This window comes from Gobius niger (genome assembly GCF_951799975.1).
Source record: "Gobius niger genome assembly, chromosome: 21".
NCBI classification, from domain to species: Eukaryota; Metazoa; Chordata; class Actinopteri; order Gobiiformes; family Gobiidae; genus Gobius; species Gobius niger.
Genome location: NC_136872.1, coordinates 11,494,036 through 11,520,466, shown reverse-complemented (window position 1 = coordinate 11,520,466; position 26,431 = coordinate 11,494,036). Strand labels below are relative to the sequence as shown.

The 26,431-nt window shown below is 43.9% G+C and overlaps 3 protein-coding genes across 3 annotated transcripts; 2 read left to right on the top strand and 1 right to left on the bottom strand.

Annotated features, from left to right (window-relative positions):
* Positions 1–7,585: 7,585 nt before the first annotated feature.
* LOC306981143 (uncharacterized protein) lies at positions 7,586–8,447 on the bottom strand. Its single transcript, XM_079580698.1, has 2 exons — positions 7,911–8,447; positions 7,586–7,705 (listed from the first exon to the last, which is right to left on the bottom strand). The coding sequence occupies exons 1-2, from the start codon at positions 8,395–8,397 to the stop codon at positions 7,650–7,652; spliced, it is 543 nt and encodes a 180-aa protein (XP_079436824.1). The 5' UTR covers positions 8,398–8,447; the 3' UTR covers positions 7,586–7,649.
* Positions 8,448–13,939: 5,492 nt separating this feature from the next.
* Positions 13,940–14,741, top strand: LOC306980895 (uncharacterized protein). The gene has a single exon (XM_079580435.1). It carries the CDS (start codon positions 13,948–13,950, stop codon positions 14,575–14,577), a length of 630 nt encoding a protein of 209 aa, XP_079436561.1. The 5' UTR covers positions 13,940–13,947; the 3' UTR covers positions 14,578–14,741.
* Positions 14,742–15,423: 682 nt separating this feature from the next.
* Positions 15,424–26,281, top strand: dvl2 (dishevelled segment polarity protein 2). Its single transcript, XM_079579677.1, has 15 exons — positions 15,424–15,902; positions 19,934–20,003; positions 21,030–21,184; positions 22,010–22,119; positions 22,298–22,427; positions 22,506–22,596; positions 22,680–22,749; positions 22,827–22,966; positions 23,043–23,119; positions 23,207–23,274; positions 23,348–23,482; positions 23,642–23,773; positions 24,097–24,273; positions 24,448–24,672; positions 24,874–26,281. The coding sequence occupies exons 1-15, from the start codon at positions 15,742–15,744 to the stop codon at positions 25,428–25,430; spliced, it is 2,298 nt and encodes a 765-aa protein (XP_079435803.1). The 5' UTR covers positions 15,424–15,741; the 3' UTR covers positions 25,431–26,281.
* The last annotated feature ends 150 nt before the right edge of the window (positions 26,282–26,431 follow it).

Sequence of the window (26,431 nt, the reverse complement as noted above, 5' to 3'; positions counted from 1 at the left end):
GTATTAGATGAAAAGCAGCACCTGCACAGTCTGTTTTCTTGCTGTTTTCAACTCTTTGAAGTTCTGGAGCAGGAGGAGAAACACGGTATCAAATGTCTTGTAAAACAATTTTTATACAAAGATTGTTAAGATGTTCAAGGCTTAAACTCTTGTAACCACACCTTTTAGTTCAAGGACAGCCAGTGTTTACAGAGAAAACAGATCTAGTACAACAGTTGAGGACCTCAGAAGCAGTTTTGTTTTGCTTCTATGCAGGTTTGTTGCATTTGATTTATCGTCCAATAACACTAGAGCTCCCTGTCAGTGTGATTGACTAAACTCTTCTCCAGAGTCAGTATAAACTCACAACTGCACAATATGAGAATATAACCTACAACACTTTTGGAAACAATGGTCTATGAGGTCATTTGAGTTGGTCAGATAAGCGCCATTGATGATGACCATAAAAGCCAAGTTGACATTATTAAAACTCCAGCTTATCCCAAGGTCAACATGCCCTGCATTTGCTCAGAGCGATGTGTGTCTTGGCCGCCCTATAGCAGTGAAAGTGCTGGTTTTATGATGTTTACATCTCTGATCCCTGGCCTTAGAGAGCACACTGTACATGAGCATGTTGGCAACAATACAGGAAGTCTTCCTTGCCTTTATGACTTCCTCCGTGGTGTACAATAGACCACAGGAAGATTGCTGATTGTAGGATGGAAATAGGTTTTCCCTGCTCCCTTAGCAGATGTGGGAAATGGGAATGTCGGGGCCTATTCCATTCTTCCTCTACGACTTCCTCCAATAATTCACGCTTTGCTGTGACTGAACAAAGTCATGGAGTGTTCTAGGCTTGGCCCCTATCCAAACAATTTGAGACATTTCACTGTTTTTCCCCCAATAAACCACGAAAGCACTACAACAGGTGTTTTACTGTAGGTCGCACTGGTCTAATTTGATTCCTGGATTAAGGTCTGAACTGGCTTCTCGTTCCATGTTGGTTCAGGGCAAATATACAGCAGACTTTGGGCTACAGCAGGGATCATGTGGTTCATCTAATGCCACAGCGACAGACTATATATTCTTTTAATGTATGCCCAACCAGGCTCTTTCCTCACACCATCCCACCTTTTCCAACAAATAGTTAATTTGTGGAGTTGTCAAAATTAGTCCTCAGTTGTGTGAAACCGTGTGTGGAGGTTGTTAAAGGCATGCCACATGGCGGGAGTCTGAGAACAAGAAGGGGAAGAAGAAGAAAGGGGGCGGGAGTCGGTGGGTGTTTTTAGGGGGAGTGGTTGGCCGCGGTGTTGGGGGGCCTCTATTTTCCTTGAGAGCTCCCTGAAAACCACAGACACATGGTACAGAATTCCCCTTTCTTCGCTGTAGGACCAAAAGGGAGGGAGGGGGCAGGGCCACACGCTTGGAACACCGCGCACATTTGGAGATATTACACATTTCACACACACACAAAAAAGAAGCAAAACAGGGAGTGTGCGTAACAGATGCGCTTTACCCTCACCAACACAAAGACGCGCGACGGAAAAACGGGGCACTTTGAGGAAAAACGTGCCCAAACACGACGCGCCATTCACTCGCCAGGCATCACTTTACCTCCAATAATAAGGGTCTTTTCAAGCCTTTTATTCCCACAGGTAGCAGCACCACTATAGTAGCCTGGACCATGTGTGACGCTAATCCAGCCTACAATGCGCTCAGCTGAATGGCACGTCCCGAGAATGTGCACCAAAGTACAAGCGCATATAGCCTATAGTTGGTCTTAAAAAAGGTGAACGTCTGGGGAAAGGTGAAGGGTGAGGGCGTGTGAATAAGCTGGTGATCCGGGTCCAGTTCGCACCCAGTGACCCTGAAACGCGACGCCCGGGGGGGAACATAAAGCACGTGATAGGCCACTCTGCGCGTTTGGGAATTCAAGGGGAACATTTTGTCTTTTTTTTTTGCAGGAAAGTTATCAGAATCCTGCAGCACCATGTGACATCTTGTACGTAAGGTCATGCACGTGTAGGGCGTTGGAAAATGCTCAAGAGGCGCCATCTAGCGGACAACCAGCCACAGGTCTGTGAGTGTTCTGGTGAGACTAGCAGAGTATCCTTTATGGCACTGTCCTAAATGCAAATGAGAATTTTTATCAACAAATTATAGCCTTTTTATTTTGCCACTGGCGAGTTCCCACTTGCACACTAAAGTCCAGGATAAAAAAAAATGTGCGTGAGCCATACGAACTTGGCTGCCTCTGTCTGGGAATTAGGACGCAAGAAATGGGAATACAATCAGTTTATAAAAAGCCTCAAGTGTGACCTTCCATCCGCTTTTGTACTTCACATAACTTTATGCAAATCGTTCAGATGTGGAGGAACGGGGCGACCCTCCTTGACCTTGTTGGGTTTTCTCATCCCATATCTCAAGATTTTTTTTTTAAACTTCCTTTTGCTCCCAGGGCCAATGGAGATCAGAGGTCACTACATACACATGACACATGACATAACAGTGGAGAAGAATGCTGTGGAGCAGATATGAATTATGGAGGACATGTATGGCTAAATACAGTACTAGGACTATGTGCCCAGTGGGATTTAGACACAGAGGTAAGAAACAATTTTACAATACCACCGACTTATACCGGAAATTTCAGAAAAAAGTATTAAATAAAGTATAAAGAATAAAAGAATTAAGTATCCATTAAAATTTTCCATTAGGATGGCTAATAATTTGGTAGATTATGCCTCATCTACACTCTTGATGAGAAATGGCTTTGTTACTTTTACTCTAGTCTAAAACATACTTGAGTATCCTAAAGGCAATACCCCCACCACCACTGTATGCAGGCCTATCAGTTACTTGAGTGGATCGTGCATTTTTGTATTAGGTTCGTGCATAAAAAACACACACTGAGGAAATCTCATAGCACAAAATAGGCTTTGGTAATAGCTTTTATACAATTAATTACAGGCTGAGATTGAGGGACTGGAAGGAGACGTTTCCAGTCGATGTGCGGAGATAATCCAGCTCCAACAAACTGTCGCCCTCAATATTTTCTTCCGAATCAGACAGCCACCCATGAGGGACGCGCTTGGCTTCACTTTCCCTTTCAGTCACGCTCGCATCAGATATCCCTAATTCAGTCTCCGCTTCTCCTTTTCGAAAATCGGATGTTTTCCCACCATCAGAACTCTCCTCAGTGCCATTCGCGTGACTTGAATTTACAGTCTTTTCCATCACACCAGTCCCTTCTAATTGAAATGGCTTTTCAAACTGGCTCTCATCTAGGACTGTTTTTGCAGGGGTGACACTACTAAAAGACGCACTTCCTATAACATCATCATAAGTGAGCGCTTCGTATCGCAAAACCTTGGCTACACCGTCTTCCCCCTGCGTGTTCCCCCGGGGCTGGACTCCAGTCAGGGAGACGGTGCCGTTTGCCGACTCAGCAAGTGGTTTATGCTCATTTTGTCCTGCATTGCCGAAAGCACCAGGTCTTTCAACGTTAACATCTTCTGCACTCTGAGGTCCATATTCTTGAACGGATGATGATTTCTGAGTCGTGGCATTGAAAAGTTCAGGGGTAGGCTGTCTGGAAAGCTCTTGGCTTGAAGGGCTGGTTGCGATCCTCTGCTGAAAACTGTACTTTTGCAGCCTAGATGGACGTACAAGTCTGTAAGTGCTTGATTCAAAATTGGCCTCTTTGGCATTAATTGAGGACTGGCTGTTTTTCTTCGAAGTCGACCAACTTAAAAGCCCTTTATTGAGATGGACGCGTTCCTTTAGTCTTCTATCATTCTCATTACTTGGAATGACTTGCCCACTTTCAGCATCTTGAGCATTTCTAACAGCACTGTCGGTGTTGTCATAAGGGATTAAAGGGCTGTTTTTGTGGGACCTAAAAATAACAGACGACGAATGATCGCCTCTATTAGCACTTTTCAAGTTCGCTCTCGTTTGTTGATCAAAACCGAGGCCTTTATAAGCATCGTGGTGAGAGTTTGGCGCGTTCACTCCTCTGGGTGCATCTGAAGTGTGGGAATGCCGGAGAAGAGATGACTGGACTCTTTTGTAGCTGGTTTTCTCATTGCCGTTTGGTGGGAACTCGCCATGGGAGAACTGTGTGATGGTTGATGTCAGTTTTTCCGGCTTGTTAACACTTGAGTCTTTGCTACTGCTCACTGATGCCACAATAAAGGACCCCTGATTTAAAAAAGAGGGATATTTTCTTGCATTTACAGCACCAGCCCCAGCGCTTATCTCTGGGTTGCCACTGCTATGCATCTTTGAATAGGCTTGCGAACTCCAATACCCACTGCTCCTCAATGGCATGGGATTCTCAGGGGATTTCCAGTCAATTTTGCCTTCACTTCTGCTTTCAGGCGGTGCTGACGAGCCGCTTCTGGGAATCTGGTCATTTTCATACGCTTTATGAACGTGTGAGGCGCTTCTTTGATGGAAGAGGTTCTCCGGTTGGGAAGATTTTCTCATGACTGGGAGGTGCCAGGGCTGGGAATTACCATTGTGAGAGGCAGCAAAGCCAGACGGTCTACTCTTTTGGCTCTGCGTTTGAAAGAAAGGGTTATGATTCATTCCTGATAGCTGTGAGTGTGAGTGAGAGGACGTGCCGCCTGCTTGCATCGCTCCGCCCAAGTGTGGACCTCTGCGAACGTGACTCATTGGCTGTTTGTTGCGCTGGGTGTTTGGACTGTAACCCGGGTGCCCGTTTCTGAGCAGATTTGGCTGATGATGAGGGACTGGTGGAGCATCTCGGTCCTGATCCCTCCAGCTCTCGGTCAGACGTCCTGCTCCAGAAGAAGACAGCAGACCGAGGCGCTTGTGTGACCTCCAGAATGGTTGCTCTCCACTGTCTAACGGGGCATCAGTGGGATACGCTTAAAAACAAATAATGCAAGCAAAGGAGACAGTGTTAAAACATGAACAACAGGTACACCAAAATCATTTCTACTGTTCAGTTACAACAAGGGCAACAAGGGCTGGCAAACAAATTAGCATTGGGGGTGCCGTTTGGGACAGTCATGCCTCGGAGTATGAACAAATGTTATTAAGTAGTGGAGACCGGGGCTACTTTTTTTGTTCTAGAGTTCGCTGCTCATCAACAGAAAATCCCACAAGAAATAGACCTCACTCTCTTTTTTCTATCATATTGCAATAACCGTCAAACACAACAAAATGCCCCACGTGCCCCATATGTGGGGCAAGTTGTCACAAGGCGCGGGGTTGATTGTCACTATTTTTTTTAATGGAGTTTTTGATGTTAACTTGAAATTTGATAAACTGATAAAAGGACAAAATATGTTTGAAAGCAGTCGCAATGCCAAGCCACATGTGTTCATAACACTCTTTTAAACCAACTGTTGATTTTTTTGCAAAATGCTTTATGAGGTGTAAAATGTACAAATTCACTAAAACGGCCTCTATAAAAGCTAATGTTAAAATAAAGTCATCAGAAAAACATTTTAGACACAAAAGAAAAAAAATGTCCCACCATGTTATAACCCATGTGACAAACGACCCCTCAGTTTTTGTGACAAATAGCCCTGAGTGTCCACTTTACCAACAATGTAAGCTAGCTAAGAAACCGATTAAGCATGTTAGCGCTAAAATGGCTCAAATTGAAGCTAGCATCTGTGTCTTTCAGATCAGTGTCTATTGTTTAAGGCACTACATAAAGAAAAGCTCTCACTACAAAATTAACCCAGACATTAAAGTTTGGGAAAAGGCATAAAAACAAGTCAAACGTGCCTTGTCCTCATGTCTTCAGTCCAAATGAGAGAATGATTATTGGAAGAGAAGAGGAATACACATATTATATATCAGTCCCAGCGGACAGCACTCTCTAGTGTGGCTATAAAAAGTAATGTGACAATTTACCCCGTGTGACAAATAGCCCCAGTCTCCTCTATCTGTTGTTTCAAGTGGTGGCACACACTGTAATAAGTGTTTCTTTGAATTGAAGCTGGCGCAACCGCCTCAATATTTTTGCTTCAAATCAAAGAAACACTTATTACAGCGTGTGCCACCAAGTAGCAGGTGTGGGCCCTTCCCCACGAATTGGAAACAAGCACCTGTAAATTCTTGTACTGCATTTCTGGTCTCATGTTTCTGCAGTCTCATTTCTACAATAGGCACATCAAAAATTCTATGAAATCCCCTACACTCTCTCAAATAATTTTACATTTAGAAAGAGAAAACAATACTTTTCTAGTTGTTGTTATTCAAGTTAAAAAGTAAAGAAATCAAAATCTCTTGTAAAATGGTTTACATGTAACTAGGAATGTACAATTCTGATATGGTTTAATTTGTAACGGGTCCAATGTCACAAATCTAATACACATACACATACACATACACATACACATACACATACACATACACATACACATACACATACACATACACATACACATACACATACACATACTTCATTATGCAAACGTTCTTTAAAAAGTCTTTATCTAGAAACTTTGAAGAGAGTCTTAAGGACGCATGCCCACTCCATCTGGGGGCCAAATCCGGCCCTCCAGCACAGAACCTCTTGCCCCCAAGATGATTTTGAGAAATATTATTATGCAAATAAGCAAGCAAATACCTGTTATAGTACCCTAAAAATGTGAGAAATAGTGTCAGTATTTTAAAAATGTCCTGGCAGAACATCCCACTTGGTCATTTCCTAATGTAAAACGGGGATTCTAGACCCAAAAGTGGGTCGCGAGTCTAAAGGGAACTTTTATTCAATATGTTCTATCTGCAACTACATGGGAACACTAACAGAGTTTGTTCAAATGTTTGTTTTGGGGTTGTTTTGATCATAATTTCAGTCTTGTTCAACAAAAACTTGTGTGGAAAATACAATCTTTTATATGATATATGACAAATTACAGTTTTGTTTGGGGCGCGGATTGTCATCGTGGGGTAATGTTGAGTCCTGAAGCCACTTAAGGACTACTGATGTAAAACATTGGTATTTGCAGACAAAAGTTCTTTACTTTCGGCTACAATGGTGAGGTTCGGCCCCTGGTGTTTTGGCAAAGATGAAAATCGGCCCTCCATGACACAAACTTGCCTACCCCTGATGTAAGGCTTCAAAGCTTACCCTTTGCTGCATGTAGATCCAGGATAAATGGCACTACAGCTGCCCAGGCAAAGAGCACTCTGCAATCAAAGGGAATGTTGTCACGGATGTAGGATGAGTTTATCTTAATATATACACATATTTGTGGCAATACCTTGAAAAGAGAAACATGTCTCCCAGGTGAGTTGTCAAAAGCCAAAACACAGCAGCGGACTGTCACAGAGCCACTCCACACGGCTGCTGATTAGTGATTGAGGATATGCTGTTCACCTGTCTACAAGCACTTCCTGTATGCAATGGACTATTATGTTTCTTCAGTTCAGTATCTTATGTGTTGTTAAAAAAAAAATGAAAACAACCAGTTATATTTTATCAAGCATTTATTTTTTTCTCTTAAATACATACACAAAAAATACATTAAAAATAATATTAACATCATAAAATAATAGGCTCATAAAAAGGTCATTTCATTCAGTAGTATGACTTTGGGCTAGCTTGGTGGGTCGTGTGTCCAGCACACCTATAAATGAATACACACAATCACATTGTTCAGGGGGTCAAGTGGTGGAGCATATCAGAACATGTAACAGGCCATCAAGGCGAGGCTCCTCATGTCATCGCTGGACAAGTCTGTAGAAAGAAGAAAAACATCAGAATTCATTCATTTATTTATTTATTTTCTATTTACTATATGCGCCTGAAAACAAAACGACGTAGGATATTATTTGTGTTTGGGATTAAATTGGGGGAATATTCAATCCAAAACATAAATAGTTTAGTTTATCTAGACCTGAACGTGAACAAGCTATTTAAAAGAACAAAACAAAAAACTTACCAGTCACGTTATTTTCCTCCCTCTGCGGCGCATTCTTTCCGCTGATCTTGTGCCACACTTTCTTCATAGTCCGCCGAAGCCTGCCTCTGCTGTTGCCCTCGGACAGGTCTCTGTCCTCGGCTGCGCTCTCAGACTCTGTTCCGTCCACGTCTGTGTCTTGACTGCCCTCTGGCTCCTCTGGCTCCTCCGGTTCCGCCTCCTCCGTCTCCAGCAGGACCCCGGTCACCAGCAGCTGTTCCATGGCGCTCTCGTCCACTCTCAGCTCCGCTCGGATCTTGTCCTCGGAGGAGATGGAGGTGACGTGTCGGCACAGCGGGCAGACTATTGCCCTGTCCGGACCGTGGTGCGCCTCGGTGAGCGCCAGAGTCCGGGACAGCGCCAGCAGACAGCTCTCACAAAACGTGTGTTTACACTGGAGCTCCCGGGGACACCGCCGGCCTGCGTTGTAGGTCAGGTAACAAATTGCGCACTCAAGTTCCGCACACATTTTCCTGTGGTCCGTGTGTCTGTGTCTTATCCAGACGTTTGAGTCTGCTGGGACTCCTGACACCTTTATACTTCATGAGGGAGCGGGGACGGATACGTGGGAGGAACTGACAATTTGCCAACTTGAAAACTTGAATCGTTCAGACGAAAAAAAGAGAAAAGCACGGGTGAGTCATTTGCTCATGAGTAGAAATACACGTAATACATGCTGGTCCTACAGCTGTGGGATATCCCAGCAGGAGTTCATAAACACTGGATGTGAATCAGAGCGCCTCAGTCCCAGACAATGAGTCCTTACAGTAACTCCTGATGGCAGCCCCCCCTCCTAAATTTACTCATAAAGGCTTTTATCTCTCACAAGCCTTCATCAGCACAGTCTACAAATAAATGTAAGTAAGTAATCTTTATTTATATAGCACCTTTCACAGGCAAAGGCCACAAAGTGCTTCACAACAGAGTAAAAGCAGAAATTACATACAATATAAAAAGGGGTCAAAACAACACAGAAATCATAGCAGCCCAAAAGTAGCTCATTAAAAGCTTGAACAAATAAATGTGTCTTAAGTTCGCTTTTGAAAGAATCAACAGAGTCAATAGAGCGCAAAGAGGGTGGAAGATCATTCCAGAGCCTGGGAGCAACAGCCTGGAAGGATCGGTCACCTCTAGTACGAAATCTCATACGTGGAACCTTTAGCAGATTCTGATCCACAGACCTCAGAGCCCGCGCAGGGGTGTAAGGCAGGACCAGAGCACTGATATAACTTACTTACTTACTTACTTACTTACTTACTTACAAATAAATGATCTTTTGAATGTAATAGTAGGCTACAAGTAGATGGGGTTATATACACTTGCCACTGAAATAAATAGATGTTAGGCCTATGCTTCTTGGAAATCACTGTAGCCAAACCAAATATGCCTACATGGCAATTACTGTAAGTGAAAAGAAATTGAGGCAATTGGATACTAGATAAAAATAGTTCCATTGTAATTGAAACTGTAACTTGTGTCCTCCATAAACTTGTCCCAACACAATCTACACCCTCTTTGGGCAGCGGTGTGTGACGTGCACTTCCTCCTCCCACTACTATCAGTTGCCTCAGCCCTCAGTCCTTTCATGGGGATTTCCGCTCAGCTCTGTGCCAACAATCACTAACCTCCAGTGTGTTGTACGTGTGCACCGGTGCTGCTGTTTGTGCTACAACCCACCGGTGTCCTATTTTCTTTCTCTCTTTTTTTTTTTTTTTTTTTTTTTTAAACTCTTTATGACTTTTCCCGATTTTTCCCTCAGGGTTGTAGTTACAGTAAGAGATTTTGGCTCATATCATAATCTAATTGAGCTTGTAATATTAAACTATTACCGTAAGGGAGGTATTGTTCCGTATATTGCTGGGTTTCAGGTGACATCACAGCGTTCTAAAGGCCTATAATGTTATATAGAGGTAGCATTATTTTGTTTCTGATTTTAATGATATTTTTTGTAATTCATACCTTATCTTTTTAGATATGGACTTGTGAAAGTGTAAAACTGGCTCCCCCCCCCCACACTAGGTACTGTGACATCACCACATTCTAGAACCTGAAAACAACCAATAGCACAATTTCCCGGTGAGTTAGAGAGACACCTGCCCAAAAGTATTTTTAGCTTTTACGTCAGTGCTTCTCAAACCTTTCACATTGAGTTCTTAAAAAAAGACTGATCTTCCAACCGTGACTAAAACAGCTCCATTGGAATATTCAGTCCATCTTAGGGCCATAAAGAGCCATACAAAATGAAACTGTTCCCAGAGCAATAACAGCTCAAGACAGTTTGCTGTGGCGTTTAATTACTTTAGGTTTCACTTGAAGACACGTTTCACTTCTAATGGAACAACTTGGTCACGCCTTGAACAAAACAACCATAGTGTGATCTTTAATTATTATGATGACCAACTAAAACACATTTTGTAACAACTAAGTTCTATATTTTTTGTTGCAGATTCAGGACAAACTGAGCAGCAAGTTTTAAGCTTCAAAGCAGTTTGTGGAGTTACACCTGCTTGGGCTTAAGGCTTTGTTGTCGAGTCTCAAATGACCAGCAAAATCTGGTGTTACCCGCCACCTTTGTGCTCCTTCCAAAACGTAAATTAATCCAGATAATGCAAGGCAAGAGCTTTCTCTGCCGTGTAATATTGTCATCTTGCTCAGCCAAAGGTGCGCTTTCAGATAATCCAACGGAAAATATTAGCGTTGGATGATCAGGCAAGTCCAGACAGGTCGTATTGTTTCCCAGTGTATTATTTAGAAGACATAACTCAAGCCATTTTCCCTTTGTTTACAGGAATAGTTCAGGAAGACTTACAGAACAAAAAAGAATTATCAATGAAAGGAAATGGCCCTCTCATTTGGTCAATCAATGAAAGAGAATCTGCCAGAGCTAATATACTGTTTTTGAACTAAATTGTATACATATTATTAGTTATATTTGTCCTTGGCCCATTACATAACGTCCTTGAAATGTTGCAAAATTATTATTATTGTATATATTATGCAATTAACAGCACTCCTACGACCTCACACACGTAAAACTGAAGATAAGATGAAATAAGAATGGTCCTACAGTCAGGAAATGGCTTTGCAGCTCTGACTCCTTTATCACTGTCGATGTGATGCAGGTTTTTAAAGAGGGGGTGTTATGCTGGGGAGGGTTGGGTCACATTTCTTAGCTTTACTGCCAAGGTGTTGCACACTCCAGAACCATATGTAGGGACCTCTATATCATTCTTCAAAGCCACACCGCGAATAATTTTACCCAATGAATAAAATTGAAATACAAGCATGACATATATTTTCATCATTGAAAAATACCAAACATTTATGAGACTCACCTCTCCTAAGATATGACTGTAAACTTTACTAGAAGTGGGTGCGTCTCCAGCTCGTCTCCATGGAGATGTGACAAAAGGCAGTAGAATTTGAGATTTAAACAGGTTAGTTTCTCATCCAAATCCATTCTTTCATTAACCACTGTAATGGCATTTTCTGCTTATTAGGAGCATGTTCTGTTTTGTCGGCAACAGCTTAGTCCAAAATGTTACGCAGTGTACCTTTAATATTCAACAAAAACTGAATTAATTTAACTTCAATTATTGCAATGATTTGGGTCAGTCCAATGGGAGCGTTGGGTCACTATTCTGAAGGGTTGGCACAGTGACATTGATCTATGACAATATGATAAGTTATAGAATTTTGTATTGTTTGTTTGATCACAGTTACAGTAATGAAACATGAAACAAGTCCTTCACATGGAAAACTATATTTTTTAAAACAAAAACCAGTAAAACGTAGTGTTCGTCAGTACTGAACTTGATTTAGTGAACTTGATAACCACGAAGATCTACTGGAAACTTAACAGATGGAGCCGATGTGTCAGTACCAGATAAAGAGGAACAGCATGAAAACAACAGTGTCTGGATTCATACGTTCATAAGGTCTTCCTTGTCTGGGTCAGAAAACAAAAGAGAAGATACACAATAACCCTCCTCCACTTCTTCATTCACTCCTCAGAGTCGGGGACTTCCCCAAAACATGTTTAACAGGCATCAAGAGATGAAAAGCTTGGGACATTAATGTCTTCTGTGTGGCCCAACGCTGCCCAGTCAGCCATTTGAGATGTTTTCTCTTACAGACAAAAATGATTAAGAGATAATAAGTTATTCAGTGTGAAACAAAAGCTGGTATGTTTTAGTTTTTTTGCTCTGGTTTACTCACCTTTCAGGCATCTGCCATCTAGCATCCATAAATTGTTTATGGACATCCAGGAAGTGACATCCCACTGAGTGACCCAACCCTCCCCATGACCCAACCCTCCCGCCTCTCCCCTATTTTTTTAATATTCTAAACATCTTTATCACTATCTTACACTTTGTTGGTTAGAAATACCACCATCCCAATAAGACCCTCCCACTCCCCTCCTCCTGCTCCCCTTAGCTGCGCAGCTGTTTCAACAAAGAGGAAAAAGAAAACGTCCGCTCGGCCTGTCTGGCTGTAGTGAATGCGAGGCGAGTGATTTTACTTTGCAATGAAAGAATTAAGCTTAGCAAGAGATCGAGAGGTGAGGGAGGCATTTCCTGGATACGTAGGACCTTTAGGGAGGAGCTTTTTGGCCACTGCAATGCTAAGAATAGCCTTTGGTGAAGATCCGCAGATTACTCAAATATGTATCATTAACTTAGAAAGAGAAAGCGATAGTACAGTCCATTTAAACTTCACACTCTCACATACTGACTAAGTGGATGTCTTATAAAACAGGCAGCGGTGACAGGAGCCTTGGTGCGTTTAATATGTCATTTTTTGTATTGCGTGTGCGTCCATGGTTACCTCCACATCACCAGGGGCTTAATTACCGCCATGTCTCGAAGGGTGACGGATGGCAAGGGAAATCAGGGAAGACGAGGCAGAAAACAAAACAAGACCATATCAGCCAGGTGAAGTAGGGAGGCGAATCTTTACCGACGTAAAGGATTGATGGAAAGCACCGGCGTCGGAGGTGTGCCCGGATCAAAGTTGGACCAAAGTAAGTGGATCTTCTCTGTGGTGTGTTGGAGCGCTGCCAGGTTTTTCCCCATTCAGCTGCTGGTCCACATAGATACTGCCGGGCTATTTTTATTAAAACACATCCCGGGTATGCATTTCAGGCGGTGGAACTCAAGAGGCTGTTTATTTGATTAACTATGATGCGTAGAGTGAACCAAAGCTGCTACGAAAAGCACAAAAAGTAAGGTCTTTAGAAATATAGGTTTACAGTATGTCCCACCGGTAGCATTTGTTTAACCTTGCGCTTACTTTAGTTGTTTAAAAAAAAAAAAGTCAATATTTAAGCTACACCAAACTGTATTGCCACATGAGCTTGTTCGGTATAATGCAAGAAAAGGCTGGCTTTTTACTTTTCACTTTTACAAAATATTACATTTCCTCAGGTCTCCTCAAACCTGTATAAGTACTTCAGTTTGTGTACTTGCCAACAGATACGGATACAATTACTACACAAAACTACCTTTACAACATTACATCTGGTTGTGCTCTCCAAAAAGCAAATGTAATATACTGTATCATCTTTTTCTGTTTAATGTTAACGGCAGAAAGCATTTTTATTCAATCTACTCACAACTATTATCATGTTATTTATGATTTACATATTAATTTGTTATTGTCGTCACTTGTTGCTTTGATTTACACCTTTTCTGCCTCATTACTGCTCTACTTCCTGCTCAGCGTGTAGTGTACCGTTTAGGTCAGCACACAGCAGACACAGACTCGGGGGGGGGGGCAGGACTGTAGATGTCTGAGTGGTAAAGCAAATGAACGCTATGACTCATGTGCTGTGGAATTTGTTCATAAAAACCAAGAAAAAACAAAGCAGTATCCCTCGGGTCAGGGCTAATCCCTGCGTTTAGTGAAAGGCCACATCACTTTTGGGAGGTTCTCACAGCAATTCTCACTTGTGTAAAGTTGTATTTCTTCTCATAGTAGATCCATCAAAATAAACACCATGGCTCCTCCTCCTGCACTGATGGGGAAAGCGGCTGTGGCTCCGCACCCTGGGGACCCTGCGCCCTCATCCCCGGTGGAGCACATGGACGTGGAGTGCCCCATCTGCTACCAGGAGTACAACCCATACAACAAGTGCCCGCGCATGCTGGAGTGCCTGCATGTCTTCTGCACAGAGTGTCTCCGGAGGATCCAGCTGTGCCCCTTTGAGCCCGGGGACCCCAACAGTGCACCCGCTATGCCCTGTCCACTGTGCCGCCACCTCACCCCCCTCGAGACAGGCGACGCCCAATCTCTCCCCTACAACTCCCTGATTCTGGCCCGCTTGAACCCTATGGCCTTCAGGCTGCCTGTTACAATGGCCTCCGGGTTATCCACAGTAACCCAAAGAGTGGTGTTGTCCTTTGAGGGTGACAACCGCGACGCCCGCTACATCATCCTGCCCACTGTGAGCCTCAGGGTGCAGCAGATGCACCCGGACAGACCGTACGGGGCAGCCCCTGGGCTGATGGGGGAGGAGGAGGTCATGCAGCAGAGCAGGAGGACTATGTTTTGGGTGCAGGTACTGGCAGCGGCCTTCTGGGTCATGTTTGTGGTAATCTGTGTGATTGCAGTGGTGTTCGGGCCACATGTGCTCAACAGAAAACTATAGGCTTATTACAGCTGTTAAAAATACTGACTGTCATAATAGAGAAAGCAGCTCCCTCTAGTGGATAAATTAGATTTATTTTTCTTTAATTTTGATTAGTTTGTTTGAACTTTGAACAGGGTCAATGCACATTAATCAACATTTATGTATTTCTTGCCAGGATAAATTATACGTTTCTTTAAAATCTATAATTCCTTGAAACATGTCTCTGTAATCCAATTGACACTAATTACAATTAAATGTTAGGAATTACAATTAAACCAAGGTTGGTACTTCAGTTTTTTTAATATGTTATTATATATGTATATGTATATGTTTTTTTGTATTGTATTGTATTGTAATGTATTCTTTGCTTCTAAGTCGAGAGAATAAATTGGAATACATTGGAACCTGAAGACGATTATATTTTTTTCGTAGGCTAATTATGAATCGTAATTATTGAAAGTGCAACAATGAAGTGCTTTATGAACCTAAATTGATGAGAAGGTGCAGAATGTGCAGAATTATTTTAGTATGTTTACATTTTCTTAATCTACTAGATCAGGCCTAGATCAAAATACATTCATTTAGTTAGAAAAGTTGGATTGGTTCATTGGAGTTTCAAAGCTAAAATAATCAGTATCTTCGATTGGGGTTCTTCTTATATTTGTTTATTGTTTATTTATTTTAGCAATGATCCTGTAATAACTTGATGTGATGAGTCAATAATATCTGTAAAAAGCATATAATATAATAAAATATATATAATAAAAACGTAATAAAAACGAGATGTAAAAACAGCGGTGTGCACGCGCGGGCACGTAAGGAGGGGGGTTGCGTATGGCGTCACACGCCGCGTTGGCTCAGAAAGTGGTGAAAAGTTTTCGGACCCCCTCCTCTATGTTTTTGTTGGGGGAAAAGTTGTCGGTAGTTCGGTCGTGTGAATGTAGCGTGTCCGTCGGTTTTCGCCCCGCGGTAAGGGGGTCCACGCTTTTTTTTTTAGTTGTTGAAACCGGTTTGTGGGTTTTAACGGAGTTTTCCTGAGGCTTTTTACGTGCTCTGGCTCGGACTGAAAATCTCAGTGGCCATCATCGCTTCACCTCTGCCGTCTCGTTAGCCACCTAGCCGCTAGCACTACCCAACAAAGTTAACGCTACCTCGCTCCTTTTCCCACAAGCGGCCGTGGAAATGGCGGAAACCAAAATTATTTATCATATCGACGAGGAGGAGACGCCGTACTTGGTGAAGATCCCGATTGCTGCCGAAAACATCACTTTGCTGGATTTTAAACAAGTCCTGAACAAGCCAAACTACAAATTCTTCTTCAAGTCTATGGACCAGGACTTTGGGTAAGCTGTAATGCCATTTCTTTTATTTTCCCCTACGAGAACCAAGACGCTGTGTGAAACAATGGCTCGAATCTGGTATAACAACGTTGCAACTAATGCAAGGCAGCGCTGTTTGTTCAAGTCAGGAGGCTGAGTAGCTCCTCACTGAAAGTACTAAACGCACAAGTTAAATGAATGCATGCTTGTTGTCATGCAACTCTGTCTTGTGACTGACCTGTGCGCATTCTGACCCATAGGAAATGGCTTATGTGCAAAACAGACATGAGAACAGAACCCTCCCGCAGCCCATCCCTTTTCTGCACATTATCCGCAGCAACACAGTGATGAGCAATAAGCAGATGTTTCTATAAATATTGAAGTATGTTGCCTGGGACGTTTCTGAAGGGACATCATCACAATGGGAGGCATTCCCTGTCCCCGCTGCTGCTTTTCCTCGGCCTAATCCTCACCCTCCCTCGCGCCTTCACTCCATCGTCTTGTGAAACCCTGGCCTTTCTCTCTCTTGGGAGTGAAGCCAGGGTTTTGTCTCTCCTCTTTTAACACTTTGGCCTGCCAGCCATCCTTTCAGGCCGGGCTTCCTCTCCCCCTTTCCCCCTCCAGTGCCCTCCTCTTCCCTATCAATTAATCTACTTCCCCCCTTCCTCAAGTCCCGTGCATTCTCCTGCAGAAGAGGCATGTTTGTGGTTTATTCCCCCAGTGAGACCCGCTGGGCTTCTGTTAAATGCATTCTAGTCCTGGGTGAGTGTCGAAGCTTGGGTGATTCGCCTCTTTGGATGGCACTGCGGAAGCCCGTGCCAAGATGGATACACTATCAACCCCAACTCAGGAACTCTGCTGTTTTTCCCCCCCCCTTTTGTGTTGGGCAGAGGTTGTCACTCAACATTCCAGGAACTACACCGTATATGAAGTACAGCTTAGCCTAAATAGATTAAAAAGGTTTGGCCAAGCTGTTTCGCAAGTGGGTGCAACCTTGGCTCAACTTATCTTAACCGTTTTGCTTGACAATTGACCACCTCAATGTGTCTGGCCCTGGGACTTCACCAATAAGCACTTAACAAACCAAAGCGGGGAGATAATGCTGTTGTTGTGTCTGCAGCAGCTTTTGTTTGCTAGAATGACACTCCCATTTACATGAGCGGAGGTCTGCATAGCATTAGGGGCACCTGGGGTTTCTCCGTGGAGGTGGATCTCGGCACATTTGCACCGCAACAACACAGTTAATCGTCACCACAGAGACGGATTAACTTCTGGAAATGCCAGTCAGACTTAATTTCCCACGAGGCCAATGCTTTTATACTGCGACTTATTTCAGACCTGGCCAATGATGATGACCCTACAGTGAGTGCACTACTTCAAAACACACTACTAGTTTTAAAGTGTTTTCCAAAGAGAAGAAAAAAAACACCTCACAAGAATAGAACAGAGCCTCTTTCTTGAAGTCAAATACAGGATCCTGGCATGACACGCTCATTTGAATATCCCCAGCCGTGTTCTGATGAAAACATTTCAAACATAGCTCTGGGTCAGCTGTCCAATCACAGGCAGGGGGGGGAAGCGTTTCCCCCCGCACGGCCCAGGAGAGTCGCTGTCTGTGTAATGTGTGTGTTTTCATTCGCCCCTGGTACTCGGCCAGCTGTCGGCCCGGCCTGTGTGTGTGGCGGAGGGGGAGACCCAAACCAGCGCTGGGAGCTTCAGCGGAGACCGGGGCCATTTGCTGGTGTCTGCTGCGAAGGAAGTGGAGAGGGAGGTGGCGGATAGTTAGCTCTGTGTCTGTTTCGGTGTCATCGCAGTGCTGGGAACATTTAACCATCAGAATAAATGGAGGAGGCTGTGGTGGCTCCCCCCATAGTTTTAATAAAGTTGGTATGACTGGTTCGTTGGTTGGATTTACAGTTCATGTTGCTTATTTGATTGTAGAATGAACTGAAGTTTCTCACTACTCTTTGAAAGCAGTGTGAAACTTGGATTAATTTGTTAAACCAAACGTTTTTCATTGCGTGCGGCAGTAGCTCTTAAAAGCCATTTCTTTCTCAGAGCGAGACCGCAACACTCCAGTCGTATGTAGCACTCGGCCACAAAAGCAGCTCTCGACAGCTGCTCAGGAGAAGCCCAGAGGAGCCAGGGCTCTCAGCCTGACGACGAGGAGGAGGTGAATGAAGCTGGAACAGGAAGTCCAAGTGTTTGAAGTGTCCTCTCTGTTACACTTGAGCTGTGGTCTGTCCAAGTAAAGCGCAGCCACAAAGAGAAGTGACAAATGGACGGCAGTGTTAGGCCTTCATATTAGGTTATGGTTAAGGTGCTTTATTTGTCATTATAGGACAACGGCCGCAGGAAGACCCGGCTCCAGATGTTGAGCCAGGCACATGTCAGTATCACCTGGCTGGAGGATTCACCTATTGTGCATGATTTCAGACTTCTTGCTGTGAGGCAAGAGCTCTAACCGCTCAGCCACTGTGCTGCTTGGGCCCAATAAGCGCAGAGACCACATGTTGCAGCTCCAACCTTAGTTTTATGGTGTTCTTTATCAAGTGGTCGAGGAGCCATTTCAGGGAGTCGTGGGCTTTTCCAAAAATTACTATTAAGACATTGGTTTGATATTTCTAATAGTTGGCTTTACAGTCAATGCTTGTCTCAACCAAACTTAGGATATAAACTAAAACAAGACTTAAAACTTGAAATTCATATTTCATTTTGTTAGTGATATGTTGAAAATGGGCACTAAACGTATACTTGTTGAGAACCACGGTTTTACTAGATACTTAACTCAATAAACTAAAATTTATTTTGCACACTATACTAATATTTATGTCCACGTTGTAATGGAGTAGGCTCTCATTCTTCTGTCCTCCTCATTTACATTAATGACACCATTCAAGAGAGAATCCATGATGGCAGGTCAGACTCCTCCTACAGAGCAGCAACAAGCCTCCTCAGTTCTCCAGGGCCAGTCAATCAAAGCCCAAAGAAAAAACTTTGAATATGCTTTCAACAAAAAACATGGAAAATATGATACTCTCCTCAGTTGTGGCGGGAGGTAACTATTAGAAACAAAAGTCTTTGAAGTCTGGATTTTCAGTTGTTTTTGACATGTCCCTATTGGATTCCATATTGTTGCAAAACTTCTAGACTCGCCTGTAGCTACTAGGGGGTGTTATCACAGCAATGTCGTCATCGTGCCATGAGGACCATAAAAAATATAACTATAACTTACACGTGGTCGAGCCATTTGCACATTTATTTTATTTATTCATTCATTTATCCGAGACACTGCAGTTAACATAGTTAGAATTCACGTTTGCAGCTGATGCTGAAAGAGCTTCTAGCAAGTGCTAATTCGCAGCTCATCTTCCTGGTTGGGCCTTTCTACATCTGAACTAACAGACCCTCCGACCACCACCAACCAACCAGTCAGCCAGAATGAGTCCAGGCAACCTAGTATTGCCAACCAGACCTATCGAAGTGGTATGGCTTCATGATGTCACTTGTCCTCACTGTCATATATTATCATTGTAAACAGTCAGATAAAGATGCATATAATACCTTTTTATATTCACAAATGAAAGTGTCCATGCCTTACCAAGTGTGATAAGTCAGTATTACATAATTGTAGAACTAGTAAGAGTTGGAGGGACCCACATACACTGGTTAATAGGCTGTGTACAAGTGCAAACACTGAGCTGCACTGCCTGGCTCTGGACAGAATTTGTGCCTTTGGCAATGGTCCGATCACCTCGGTAACGTCTAACACATGTAATGGATCGAAATGAAATGAGCAAATCTGTCGAAAGGTATTGGTTTAATCTATGTGACTGAAGCCTTACTTCAGATGCTGTGTTTTCATAATTTTTCATGGCGTGTGTCAATGTAAACCTTTTAGTTCCACTTGAGTGGGACGTGCTGTGGGCCGGTCACAGTTCTGATGAGGTCTGGTTTAGAGCGGTCTACCTCATCATCCCACACACAGCGAGTGCCTCATTGTCGTGTAAAAGCCTCCTTTATCTCACTCATTACGCTTTTTATCTCTCTTTCAGAGTGGTCAAAGAAGAGATCTCAGATGATGCTGCAAAGTTGCCATGTTTCAACGGCAGAGTGGTGTCATGGGTAAGCGTTTTTACTTTTAGGGGACATAAACCTAGACTTGCATTTAACTGCAGTCATTTTTCCACTTTCCTTTCTCAAATACGCAACTTGTGCATTGTTTCGACTTACCCATGGTTACATCATCTTGTATATCGACACTGTAGTAATCTGGAGGCGGAGTTTGCGCCGCTAAATGGTTTTTCAGACAAAGGACGAGGAAAGTTTCTCACTGTAGATTGAGTTGCATTGCGCTAATCGACACCGCAGCCTTCCCCATCAGTACTGTAGGCTTCTATGTACAGTTCACCTACTTCCAGTTTCTCCCAGAGGCTCTAGCAGCGCACACTCCGCCCCCCCCTGGTCGCATCTGAATAGAGACAAAACACAACGTGACTTGGCCCGGACAGGCAGGTTAGAGGGAGCGAGCATCTGTTAAGTGCATAAGAAGAAGAAAAGACATTTAAAACGAAAAAAAAAAAAAAAAAAGTTGGAACAAAGCGATCGCACCACGGGGACTGACATGTGAGCCGCACGCCAAGGCCGATCCCCGAAGACGCCGTTTTGGTGGTGGCCATTAGTGGGGTAAAAGGGGGATGACGGTGTAGCACGGACGTCTGTACAGGGAATAACTCCGGCTGTCGATGTATTGTGAATCCTGTCGGCGCGATAATAAAGAGAAAAGCAGTGGTCAGTCTCCTCCCTCTGCGTGTTCTTATGTTTTGAGTAACTCGATCCTGAATGGTGCGGAGCCTAATTGTCACTGCGTTTTATTGTGTGTGTGTGGGTGCATTTACGGGCACTTTTTCCGTATAATGAGGAAAGACAGGTTAAGTGTGGGATAGCGTTTCCCTTTGCCCCGAAGACGTCGATCTGAAAAGACTACAGTGTTTTGCGTGTCACAGTAATTGACATCTTAGAAGTATTCCTTACTCTAACCCAAACCTTCTCCTGCCTGCCCCGCTTCTCCCATTTCCCACCCCTCATTTTCAATCTATGTCAGCTGCTTTTTTTGTTGTTGATGTTTGTTTTTTGTGTTTTTTTTTGTAGTTGGTATCGTCAGATGCCCCAGCTGGAGACGCCCCGGTGGCTGTGGTCGCTCCCGTGGAAACCCCTCCACAGCCCTCGCCCCCTCCTCCACCGCTGCCCCCGCCCCCTGTCGAGAGAACAGGGGGCATTGGAGACTCCAGACCCCCCTCCTTTCAGTAAGCGAAGCACCCAAACTCTTTGACAGTCGAGTCACATTGTAGGTTTTCTCCAATAAAGTTTTCAGACTCGTACGTAGATATTTCCTGAACTATTTTTTTCCTATTACTTACCTCAACAAACATGTAAAACATTTTCATTCGAATCTTATTGAACTGACCCTCTGACACAGTGGGCTGTTTATTTTGTAAGTCTTAAAGCTTCAAGAAAGGGCTTAAAGAGGCTCACAGGAAGGTAAATGTGCAGCCAAGCCATAATTATATAAGAGCCCACACTACACACATTATCCGAGTGAAGCTTAGAGCCCGAAGTGTCCAAATACGTCTTGTTTTTTTTAAAGCTAACATCAGTGTTGTCTTTATCCTGACTAGCTCTACTGCTCGCGCTGAATGGGAGGAAACCAGTCTAGTAATCTGAGTCCCAGGCAAACTCGCATTTATCATTTTAAGCACTTAACATCTTTCGTTCCGTAAGAAATATGTCGTCTGGGGTTTGGTTCAGGAGTCACCCGGAGTTCACACACATCTGAGCGGCACAGGATTTTTACGACCTGGACATTTTCCTTTCAGAAGCACATCCTAATGACTTTTACATGTACTTTCCAATTAGGCATAATTCCACTAATCCCATGAAATATCTGTCGGCAGTCACGGGAAGATTTTTTCCATGCAGTGCAGTTGGAAATGGGACGTTTTCCTGATTTTCATTTTCTTTGTTGCTCCTACAAATCACTGAAAATAACCATTGTGAATGTAGCTCGAGATGATGATTTAAATATTCTAATTGTAAACAGAATCATGATTATTTCTTTTTGCAACTTTCAGCCCAAATGCGACCGGCAGTGTGGAGACATTGGACGACCAGACTGAAACCGAGTCTGTAGTCTCATTTCGCAGAGAGAGACCGCGACACAGAGAGGGCATGGATCAACACGGTCAGTGCAAGCGCTGGTGAAAACACTCGCACATGACTTGGCTTGTTCCCAACTGCAAAACAAACGCGTGCATCTGGAGATTGTGAAAAGAACCCAAGCAATATCTGCGATCCCCCTCCGAAAATGTAAACAGACTTGAGCAAACATGTAACTATCGTCCCCTGGCTTGTTTCCGTAGGGCCACGGATGAACGGGCAGACTCGAATGGAGCGCCACCTCGCGGGTTACGAGAGCTCCAGCACGATGATGAGCAGCGAGCTGGAAACCACGAGCTTCTGCGACTCGGAGGACGACGATACTATGAGCAGGTAAAGCGAAGGGAAGGTCAAAGTGAATGTGGAAGCTAAAAATGAAAGGTAACAAATGCTTTGGTCATTTTCACACAGGTTTAGCAGCGCCACCGAGCAAAGCACAGCCTCGAGGCTTCTGAAACGACATCGGCGACGCAGGAAACAGCGCCCTCCGCGTTTAGAAAGGGTTTGTATCTGTTTTTTTGCAACTCTATAAATTATGAATGTAACCTTAATAATATAGTGGTGAAACACATTTGTTTTTATTAGGCCTCCTCCTTCAGCAGTGTGACGGACTCTACAATGTCTTTGAACATTATCACTGTCACCTTAAATATGGGTATGTATAGCTCCAAGTATCTGCAACAGTTTACTTTTATAGTTACATCACTGATTATTGCGTTTTCCCAAATGCAGAAAAGTACAACTTCCTTGGGATCAGCATCGTCGGTCAGAGCAATGAAAGGGGAGACGGGGGCATCTATATTGGCTCCATCATGAAGGGAGGAGCTGTGGCGGCAGACGGACGCATCGAACCTGGAGACATGTTACTACAAGTACGATCAGATAGTACTTCAGTGTGTGCGTCTGAGTATCTGTGCATTATTGTCTCTAACCCTCCCCTGCTCTCAGGTCAATGATATAAACTTTGAGAACATGAGCAACGACGACGCTGTGCGTGTGCTGAGGGAGATTGTTCACAAACCAGGGTGAGCGTTTATTCCATGTTGACCTGAGTGACTTGAGCTGAGCCATTATCTTGTACTTCATGCTTTACTCTTGTCTTGAACACACAGGCCCATTATTCTCACCGTGGCCAAGTGCTGGGATCCCTCCCCTCAGGGCTACTTCACTCTGCCGCGCAGTAAGTACAAATGATTTATATTCTTGTCGACGGTGATGCCAGGCTCTATAAAATGCTCTCTCCCAATGTGCAGATGAACCAATCCGCCCCATTGATCCAGCGGCGTGGGTCACTCACTCTGTGGCTATGACCGGAGCCTACCCTCCGTACCCAGGCAGCTCCTCCCTCAGCACCATCACCTCGTCCTCCTCCGTCACAGAGACAGAGCGTAAGATCAATCCTAAAGCGGCTTCTACACTGCACCATCTTCGCTGTAATATGTATAACCACAGCACATACAAAACAATATGAAATAAGCAACCAAAGTTATGTTGCAAACCGCAAGTTACATTTTTCCTTCACTTATTAATGTTTTTTTCCCCCTCAGGTTTCGATGACTTTAATTTATCACTCCATTCTGACATGGCGTCAGTTGCCAAAGCCATGGCCTCTCCAGAGTCCGGTTTGGAGGTCAGGGATCGAATGTGGCTGAAAATCACTATCCCGAATGCTTTTCTTGGTAAGACACATTTGTAGGAACAGGTCAACAACATGTCAACATTAGCCACGTGATCATTCTTGTGGCTCAGTTTTACAGGGCAGCTATTATGTTTTGTGCTCTAAATTAAAACAGTGTGACTTGTAGCAATGAAAAGAACGTCTAGTGCTCACGAAGCAGCCTGTTTAGACTGAAAACATCTGTTAAATTGAAGTCACCTGTGTCTGAATCATGAAGAGTAATTAAGCTACATATTTCACCACTGGTCCATTCAGTGTGGAGCGTATATATCGTAGAGGTCATTGCTGTACAGATCTTCAGTAAAGTGCTTGTCTGTTTTACAGGGTCAGATGTTGTGGAATGGCTTTTCCATCACATTGAAGGATTTACGGATCGCCGTGAAGCCAGGAAATATGCGAGCAACCTCCTGAAGGCGGGCTTCATTCGACACACGGTCAACAAGATTACCTTCTCTGAACAATGTTACTACGTCTTTGGAGACTTGAGTGACTGCGAGAACTGTAAGTATTTGAACACTTCAGCAGTCTATATTGACTGTACGAAGTTTGTCCAGGACAAACTTTACAGAACTAAATAGTGCCAGCACGGTGTTAACTTTTTTGGTCCTTAACTGTTCAGTTTGCTCGTTAAACAGGACTGATGTAACCGTGTAATGTCTTTTTTTATTGGCGCAGATATGGCAAATCTGTCCCTAAATGACAACGATGGCTCGAGTGGAGCCTCAGATCAGGACACCTTGGCTCCTCTGCCTCTCCCTGGCGCCTCCCCCTGGCCCATGATGCACACCTTCCCCTACCAGCCATACCCCACACACCCGTTCTCCAGCCAGCCCCCGCCCTACCACGAGCTCACCAGCTACAGCTATGCCCCCGGCAGCACCGGCAGCCAGCACAGCGAAGGTAAATGTCGCCAGTCACCACCATGACCTTTGCAAAAGTTAATTAGGCTTCTTCCCATTCTTTTTTTTCTGTGTAACTATAAACCTATTAAAAGATGTGATTTTGTAACGTGTGGTTTTATTTTATTATTGTTGACCTGAAAAGCATCCACGTGTATCCACTGTATTATATATCTGAAGTCTTTTTATCTTGTGTACACAGGCAGTCGCAGCAGTGGGTCAAACAGGAGTGAGGGGGATCGGCGGCGCGGCAGTAAAGGTCCTGGCAGCACCATAGGAGGAGAGAAGTCTCCCTCTGGTGGCATCGCTGATGGCTGTGGAGACTCGCGGTCCGGAAGTGGCAGTGAATCCGAATACTCGACGCGCAGCAGTATAAGGCGAGGCCACGGCTCTGCTGCTCCCAGTGAACATAGTCACACCTCCCAGCGCTCCTCACACCACCACCGCATGCCCCAAGCGCCTCACATGTCCCCGTACCCGCCTGGCATCTTACCCTACAACCCCATGATGGTCATGATGGTACCCCAGCACCCCCATCCGGCCATGACAACTGCACATGCTCTTCCTCACGCACAGCAGCTGGCCACAGCCTCCATGCACCCGGCCCTACCCCCTCCACCATCTTCCACTCCAGGAGGTCCTCCCGGGGCACCACCCACACGTGACCTGGGCTCTGTGCCCCCAGAACTCACCGCGTCCCGCCAGTCCTTCCACTTGGCAATGGGCAACCCCAGCGAGTTCTTTGTGGATGTCATGTAGTGTTTCTGTCTTGTGTAAAATGGCTGTTCATGTGAAGTGAGTGTACGGTTCTCCTGTACGTTAGAGTTCAGGACGAAGAGCTGAGCTGACAAGAGTCCTCTACATTTCGGGCACTTGTTTAAAAAAAGTAAAGAATTGGATTGAAACAGGGTTAAAACAAGTTAAATTGTAATTAATTACTACAGAATGTGTTTTTACCAACAGGTAAAGTTCAGAATGCTTTTATCACTTGCTAGGTGTAACTTACGAGGTTCAGTCTGGACTTTCAAGCACCTGTTTCATGCTGCTCAGCACTGTTTGTTTTATATTGGTCCTTGTTGCAAAATGGCCCTAAAGCTCACAGACAATTGCTTCGGGCGACAGTGTACACTTTGTACTTGAAAGGATATAATCCTGGACATACACATACTACACATTCTGGCATCTGTTGGCAGCGAACATGTAAATTGAGTTGAGTGCCTTCCTTTTACAATTTAGGATTTTTACACTATTGGTACATATGCATCATGTTTGGTAATGAACTTTAATGTATATATCAATTTCTATATAAAATAAAATCTCTAATGTGAAAAGAAATATAGGTCCAAAAAGCTCTAGCGGTCAAATATGGTTTTGGAGGAGTACCATGTCAGAAATGAACTGTTTCGGCTAAACGGTACATGTGACCCCAAAATGGTACTTCTTCAATGCAAACACAAGTTCCTGATCCACATGACTGTTACTGACTTATTATTCACCCAGTACATTTTGTATGAGTGTGTAAATCATGTATAACCGAACATTTAAGGTGCTAAATGAAGAGTCATCATTTCGAAAAGAATGACATTGTCTGTTACATTGTGTGATTTCATAAGGACACCTTTGCTTGTGTAGTTGACAATAAATTTGATACAAACACACCGTCTTTGTCTTTACATCTGTAAAGAGTAAATGTGCTCTCGTCTACATCGTTTAGTGACACAATCCACATCAGTGGTGTCACAGATTTGTTTCTTTTTCTT